We start from the raw sequence: 9,126 nt of genomic DNA on the forward strand, positions 1-9,126 counted from the left end.
ACTTATAACATATAAAAAGAGAAATGATGTACGTATAGTATACATAGGAGTTTTTGTATCTATGATTCCTCCAAAAAATCTAACACTAATTTTGTATCATGTATTATTGTTGTTATGGGTTTAACATTGGAGAATTTTGCATCCAAACGTTTAAAATTTAGTTAATTACGTGTTGATATACTTTTACTTTTTCAGTGTTGTATATTATTCTTAGGTGTTAAAATTTCAGTCTACTTCGCTTGTGCTGTTGTTTTATACTTGTTTTGGTGTCTATGTAGTATTTGATTTACTTTCAGATGTTGCCTAAAAAACATTTATTTGGTAGTGAAAAGCGGGAAAAAAATGAAATGAATGGTTAATAAAATCACAACAATGATCTAACAAATTTTATGATTTATTATGTAAGGGGTCATTTTCTTATATTATGCTATAGACCTCTAAAACTTCAGGAACGGCTCTGAAAAGATGTAACATGGTTAAGGTCATGGGACGCGACATCCACATTGCACTTCAACCACGTTTCCCTCGGTTTCTCCCAAACTGAGCTGTTACCTTGCACTCTATTCTGCCCGTGTTGCATGACCGGTGGTGAGGGCTGTTTATAAACCTCTTGCCATTGCTGCCATGCATCTAATGTTGTCCCCCCAATGCTCGTTGAAGTATGATGAGCATCATTCCAAATGACATCATTACGTGCAACCCAAATTTTCCAAAGAAGCAAAGCCACCCGACCAGCAATATCTCGGCTTTCTGAACGACATATATCAAAATTAAAATTTGTCAAACTGCTCATAGTTCCAACTCGCGGTTGCAACACAGTCAAAGGCCCTGCCCAATACCAACTCTCATGCGCCACCATACAACCCACAAAAGTATGCCAATCATCCTCAACAGCCGTATCACACCAGGTGCAGATCATCTCACATTGTACATGTCGTGATTGTAACTGGAGATACGTTAGAACACACTCTCTGCAAATCCTCCATAACAAATTACGATCTTTACGAGGGGAATTCACCTTCCAGATTCTATGTCAGTCTCCTTCAACATGGAATCGATCAGTATGTAGCAACTCTATCATAGCCAGTTGATAACTAGTCTTAACAGTATACCTCCCGTTACGTTCCATCATCCACACTATTCTATCATTCTGAACTTCCGCAAACAGTGGTGTGTCGAGAATAACTTGCACCATATCTTCTCAAAACAAATATTCAATCTTATCAATATCCCAAACCCATTCCTCAGCAATTATCAAATCAGACACACTCAAACTATGCACACCTTGGCTTTGTGGGGATTGAATCTAGCTACCTTGAACACCTCGAACCCATGGATCGTTCATCACGCTGACCTGTTGCCCATTTCCAATTGGTAATCTACATCCATATAAAAGTAACTGACGCGAAGTCCTAATACTCCGCAAAGTAAAGCTCGGGGTTATAACCGAGTTTAGCACCTAAAAATGAAGAACTGGGAAACACCTCAATTTAAAAACTCTAGCAACCAGAGATTCAAGTTTAGACAGAAAATTCCATTCTCTCTTAGCTACCATAGCGAGATTAAAAGCTTTGAAATTCCATTCCACCAAATTTTTTGGGGCATGCCACACGTTCCCATGCCATCCATTTAATCTCGTGGTTGTTACTCCCCCCACCAAAACACATTGATCATCTTCTCAATATCATCTATAACTGAATTCAGCAGAAGATAAATACTCATTATGTATGAAGGAATAGATTGTAACACAGATTTGATCATAACTTCCTTGCCCGCCTTCGATAATGCTCGTCCCCTCCACACATTTATATGTTTCCAGATACGATCCTTGATAAAAGAAAAAATGGACCTCTTATCTCTACGAATCATCGAAGGTAATCCCAAATACTTTCCAGTACCCATCACATATCAAACACTAATAATGCATGACAAATGCTCTTGCGTTTCCCCACTCATATTGCGATTGAAAAACCCCTATGACTTTGATAAGTTAATTTCTTGTCCAGATGTTGCCTCATGATTTTTAAGAATAGTCAGAAACGATGTGCTTCCACCACATTGGCTCTGAAAAACAAGAAACAATAGTCTGCAAACAACAGATGGGACACCACTGGTGCGCCACAACATATTTGTACCCCATGAATATCACCTCTATTAATTGCCTTATGTATTAGAGTCAAAAGAACCTCGGCCACCAATATGAATAAATATGGTGATAACGGGTCACCCTGGCACAACCCTCAGCCGGGTACAATAGGCCCCACCCTGTCAAAGTTCATAAGCACCGAATAAGTAACATAACTAACACACATCATCGAATATATCCATTTCTCATTGAATACCATTCGCATAAGCACACCACGAAGAAACCCCCAATCCACTCTATCATAAGTCTTGCTAATATCAACCTTGAGAGCCAATTCCCCTCTTCAACCCTTCGTTTTCCTCTTCATTAAGTGGATTATCTCGGTAGCTATTAACGCATTGTCTAGTATAGAACGACCCTTGACAAACGATGACTGCTTCTTTGACACACATTTATCCAAACACCATTTCAGTCGATTAGCGAGCATCTTCGACACCATCTTAGACAAAACATTACAAGGAGATATATGACTAAGATCCTTCATATTATCATGTTCTTCGCACTTCGGGATTAAACAAATATTTGTTGCTGTAAGGTTTGAAGGGAAGTAACCGTGATCTAACCAAGAAGCTGCTGCATGAAAAATATCATTACCACACACATGCCATAATCTATAATAAAATGCTTGATTAAAACCATATGGACCTGAGGTCTTGTCCGATTGCATATGAAAAAGAGTTTGGCGTAATTCTTCTTTTGTAATGGGTGTTGTAAGCATTATATTGTCATCCATCGAAACACATTGGCTCATCAAATCCAACATCGGTTCATGAACACTCGCATTCGCATCAAATAGTTGCTCAAAATAACCTTGTGCCACAGTACACATATCCTTTTGCGACGTAGCAATCCTCCCATCATCCGTGCGGAGCTTACTAACCTTCTTCACTTTGTCGCGGGCTACCGCGTATGTATGAAAGAACTTTGTATTCATGTCCATTTCCTTCAACCAATGCATTTTCGCTCTCTGCTTCCAAAAGGCCTCCTCTTGTACAAGAAGTCAAGCATGCTTCTCTCATGTTGCGACATATTGCGTACACATCATACCATTTGTAACACCCCGTTTTCCCAACATGAAAATTTCATAATTAAAAATCAGAGTAATTCAACCTTAAACGGAATGCTACACTTCTTAAAAATTCATAACCTGAATAAATAACAATTTATTCTTCAAAATCATTTAACATAAGTAATTCAAAACTTCGCAGCGGAATTAGTTCATTCAACATAAAAAGTCTTTGGCACGCAGGCCTCATCAGAAAATCTCATAAATCTTAGTTCAATATTTATTCATAAAAGTTCATAAACAATACGTAAGGAATAGAAGTAAAGTCAAGTCCCATCCCGTTACGTATCAGAGCACCTAGACACACATGTGAGGAGTCCACTCACGACGCCTCTAATCTTGATTACCTGCAAGTTACCCATACGAAGAGCAACATTTCCAAGCAGAGGGGTGAGATTTCTCAAAACAAAAATATTAAACATATAAATCATATAAAGTACATTCAACAACTTAAACATCTTATAACTCATTAATCATATCTAACAACTTAAACTTCCTTAACTAGTATCATTAATCTTCCTACATTAGTCATAAACTATCATAACACTAATCATAAACATCTTCATATATCATCAATTACTAATCTTAAACATCATTATATAACATCAAATAATAGTCACCAACAATCATCACATAGCATCAATATCAATCATAAGCATCAACATGTAATTCACATAAGTATCATTATCAAAACATAGCATTACCGAAAATAACTTCATAATCAAATTCGTAATCAATTCCATATATCCACATAATTATAAACATCAACTTATAGCATCCTAAGTACAAACACAACGTTATCATGTATCGTCATAAATATATTCATAAAACATCACATATCATCATATCATAATTCACGTAACATCTTATCATAAATCATATAACATAATAATCAATCATCAACATAAACATCATAATCATTCGTCCTCATTCATCATAGCACTTCATTAATAACTTATCAACGTGACATCTTGACATCTAAACAACTTGACAACTCAACAACTTGACATCTTAACGTCTTAAATCATCTTAAAAACCTCTTGATATGCAAATGCATGTGGTACCAATCAACAACATAAATGAGCGTAATTAGGCTCTTCAACGTGTGAGCATAAAGCTGCCGGGCTTAAAGCCCCCAACGTAGTTTGAGCACAAGGCTGCCGGGCCTAAAGCGCCCAACTTTAATGAGCACAAGGCTGCCAGGCCTAAAGCCCCCAACTTTAATGAGTATGCAATGGACTCAATCTTCCTACAACTTGACAACTTAAACAACATCATGAACATCTATGACATCCTAACATCTTGACATCTTGACAACATAACATCTTAACAACTTGATGACTTCATAACGACTCGACGACTTAACAACTCTTATCATCTTAACGTCTTAACATCTTAACATCTTAGCATCTTGACAACATATGGATCACATAAATAATTCATGTCATATCATTATATAACAATATCAAATGATAATAAACAACATCTTAAAACATCATATTCATCAATCATAAACAACTTCATATAACATCGTATTTAAACATCGACAATAATTCACTAAGTATCTTTGTAAAAACATAATAAATTATCCACAACATATTTTCATGTCAAACCAAAGCTACTGGAAAGATATCACAAATATCAACAACTTTCACGTTTACAACAAAGATCAATTCAAAACAGAAACATATGAACAAAACGCAAAAACATGAAACAGAGAATGCTGTCACCGTACAATTTCGCAAAGACCTCCCTATAGTATTTTCATCATAACTCAAAGACCAAACATCATTTTCACGTCAAACCAAAGCCACTAGAAAGCTAACAAAATTATCTAAAACTTTCATGTTTACGCCTAAGACCAATTCTGTACCGATCAATACCAGTTTTCATTTTAAATTTGGAAAAGTTGTGCTGAAAGTCCATAAAAATTCACTATGATCTATGTGCAGTAATTTGACCATAACTCAAGTTCTATATATCATTTTGACGTGAGACCAACGGAATTAGAAATCTAACATCCATACCTACAACTTTCGTGTTTACACCTAAGACCATTTCGGCACCGATCAATTCCAGTTTTAATATCAAAATTCGGTCAGAATGCAGATTTTCTTCAAGTTTCACCTAATCTCATGGTGCTAACCTCAAAACTACTTCCAATAATCATCCTATGGATTATCTAAGGTCTGTACATAATTTTTACATCAATTCAACAAGTTTTCATCATCTAATCATCAAATCTCTCTCAAAACCCTAATTCTCAAATTCTCACAAACTCTCCCAACTTGTTAGATGTAATCTAATGATTTAACAACTTAATATTAATGCAAGATAGTCTCACCCTCACCTTAGATTGTTTTTCTGAAATCAAAAGCAGCGTTCTTCGTTCCTAGGGTTCTCTCTCTCTGAGTTCTCCTCTTTCTCCTCTTTCTCCAAAAAGCCGTTTAACGTAAAAACTCTTTCTAACCTAAGCTTCCTTATTTATAATACTAATCACTCTTCCTAAATCTATTTAGGCCCAATAACTTATTCTTCTTTCTATTCTAACCTCCAATTCTACTTACACTAATAATTCTCATATTCTAATAAATAATAAAATAATGCCACATAATAAAATACTAACACCTCATATATATAAATAAATCACATAAATAGATTCCAACTTAATAAAAATATATAAATAAAAGGAGGGCGTTACACCATTCGTCTGGGCACGAAGTTCCTCTAAAATACAAACACTTTGGTTAATTTTTTTCCTTAAACCGAACTCTCTTCCTCCTACCCCAACTTTGCAAATTCGTAGAACAATTCACAACTCTATCCCCGAACAATTCTTAGAACTTCACCACATACCCTTACTTATCCTTAGTAGATTAAATGGATAGGCCGAACCCTATCTTACATGAGGAAAAGAATAAAATCATATGCAACGATTCATGATATAAGCCAGAAGTACCTCTGTAACCTATTTATAAGATCAATAACACTTCCTCGGGTTGCGAAAGCATTAAGCCTGATGCATACAAAAATTAAATAGATATTAAAACATAACTGAATAAAAGACTTTAACTAATGCGATCCAACAAACAAATAGAGGTCCATCTTAGAACTCTAAATCAATAAGTGTTTAGTTACTCATGGTGACTAAAAAAAATTACAAAAGAAATAAAACATACTCTCAGAAAAAAGGTTGAGGAGAGACCCTTCCATTGATGCTCCTAGCGCTTGCCTTACTCTTGAACCACCAAGTTCAGAATGAGAATTTTTGCATGAAAGCTCTTGTATTTATAGGCATATTTCCATATGGGTTTGGGCTAAAAAACATAGAGATTTTTCTCTATGTTCAACGCACAGGGAAAATACACCAAATAGTTGTATTATTCCATAACCACACGCACTTCGAGCGTGGCAGAAAAACGTAGAGCTTTTGCTCTCTGTTCAACGCGCCTTCCGCGTGGCTTCATCCCCCAGTGCCAATTTTTCATTTTCCTTTGTCTTTTTTAGTGTTCTTATTCCGGATTGGTCTTGGGTCTTGGGACAGAAGATCCCCAACATGTTATGTCTTTAGAAGCCTCTTGAACCTTCATTCCATCTCTTTCATTTTTCATGACGCGTCTTGATTTTCCAATTTAAAAGATTTTACAATATACTTCAAAAACACCTATGACTAGCTTGGTTTAGGGAAGAACTAGAACTACAATAATTGATATAAAAACATTACAAAATGCCCCTTAAACCATGAGAAACCTTTCTAAACTCTTCTTTATTGACTCAAATCACTGCAAAATGATTTAGAAAAGTAGGCTGACAAAACAACTTGAAGTTAGATTTTATCCTACGGAACCGTAAACTATGAAATATTACAAACCTTCCTTCCTTGTGCCAAAATGAGATGAGTACTCGTAGAATTGATTTTTTTTAAGAGACCAATCTTTAACGTTTGATTTTCTATTTTTTTAGACTCACTTTTGGTGGTTTATCTACATTTTTCATTTTTTTTCTTTTATGATAACCAAGTTCTACTTGTACCACACCCCAAACTTAGAATGTTGCTAATTTCAAAGAGCATCCGCAAACATAGTTTCAAATCATATCAAGTTCTAAAAAAATTTCTATCTAACTCCAAGAGAAATTAAATAGGTGGCATTATGGGTTCAAACTTGTGACATGTTTCGTCACATAATAACAACAAAAGAAATATTGCACGGCGGCTCAAAGATGTTTAACAAAGGATAGTAATAATAAGAGTGACTTGAAAATCTCAAGGTAGCAAACAAGTACCTCATGTGTAAAATAATATGAATGATAGTCCATAGAGAACGACCGCAAGTCCAAGCAAAAATGACATTCAAACATGAAATACACATATAGAAAGAATTATAGTATAAAAGTGGAATATAGTTGGATCAAAGTCTCACCGATTATGCTATACAGAAAATAGATGGTGATTATGATGAGCATCTTCCGCAACAAGCCCTAATAGTTGTCGTGTTTTTGAACTTTGGTGGTCCTTGTGCTGTAATGGTCGACTTTCTAAGACTAAAACAATTTGAAATGGAAAAGTTATGTACTTTTCATGCAAAATTTAAAATGAGCAAAATTATGAGGAATTACAGTAATTTAAGCAAGTTATTGTTTTGACTAATGGAAAGGGAAACAGCAAGAAAATAAACTAATGTGTTACCTCCCATTCAGCACGTGTGATAAATTCTACACGGAGAAAATTTTAGTGCCCACAGCTATTTTAAAAGAAGTAGGGGTACTTTGTTAAATCGATTAAACATGGATCAGATCTAAGAAGTAGTGATCGAAACGAGAATTAGGACCCAATGGTGGTAGTTTTAACGTTTAAAGATAGGCATGGCAACAAAACCCATACCCGCGGTTACCCGCCCGAACCAAACCCAATCTGACGGGTTTTCCCCGTTTTGACTGAGTTTGGGTATGGGTATGAGTTTTCCCCGATTTCAAAACACGGGTATGGGACGGGTAACAGGTATATAGGTACCCACCCTGAACCCATATACCCAAACCCGTCCCAAAAGTAAAAAATTACTCTATGTTGATATGTCATGTTATTTTGTTTGATAATTGTCATGTTAATAAAAACTATCATTGATATTTAAAGTATCAACTAAATCATTTCATTTAACAAATGTTAAAGTGAGCATATTGTTCGATAATGTATTACAACGTTGCTTTTGTGGATGAAAAAAAACTTCTATTTTTTTATTAAAAATAATTATTCAATGCGGGGACGGGGATGGGGCGGGGATACCCGAACCCGTCGGGTACGGGGATGAAATTCAATTTCTCATCCTCGTTGGGTATGAGTAGGGTAACAGATAAGTATATATAGAATCGGGCATGGGGACGGGGAAGGTAAAACCAGTCCCCACCCCCACCCCATTGCCATGCCTATTTAAAGAGCAATTTAAAAAAAAAATAGTTTAGAGTCCTGAAGTACAAAATAGAAGATTGGTTTATGCATCTCGTGGATTGTTTAACCTCTTAAATAAGCTGATCAAAAGTTACGCTCCGAAGCAAAAAAAACAATGACCCGATCATATCTCTCAATAGATTTTGTTCGATCAAAAGTTACGATTCAATAAATCTGAGAAACTTGAGTAAATTGAGGAGTCTGTAAACCAATCACCATAAAAAATCACACCTCCAAACATACGACAAACATTTTTTTTATATATAAATATATATACCATAGAATTTTCACCAAATATATATATATATATATATATATATATATATATATATATATATATATATATATATAAATCATAAAAATAAGGTAAACATTTTTTTATATAGCATCATGCATACCATGGACATATACAAGTCCACTTTATTGACAAAACAAAACACTTCTTTTGTAATGTATAAAAAGAAGCACTCA

At 35.2% G+C, this 9,126-nt stretch overlaps 1 protein-coding gene across 1 annotated transcript; it reads right to left on the reverse strand.

The window, feature by feature from the left end:
* Nucleotides 1-445: 445 nt before the first annotated feature.
* Nucleotides 446-919, reverse strand: LOC146897986 (uncharacterized). Its single transcript, XM_085736492.1, has one exon. The coding sequence runs from the start codon at nucleotides 917-919 to the stop codon at nucleotides 446-448; it is 474 nt and encodes a 157-aa protein (XP_085592618.1).
* Between the last annotated feature and the right edge of the window lie 8,207 nt (nucleotides 920-9,126).

The sequence above is a fragment of the Medicago sativa genome, chromosome 8 (genome assembly GCF_051527215.1).
Source record: "Medicago sativa cultivar Bolivia chromosome 8, Bolivia_mono, whole genome shotgun sequence".
Lineage (NCBI taxonomy): Eukaryota > Viridiplantae > Streptophyta > Magnoliopsida > Fabales > Fabaceae > Medicago > Medicago sativa.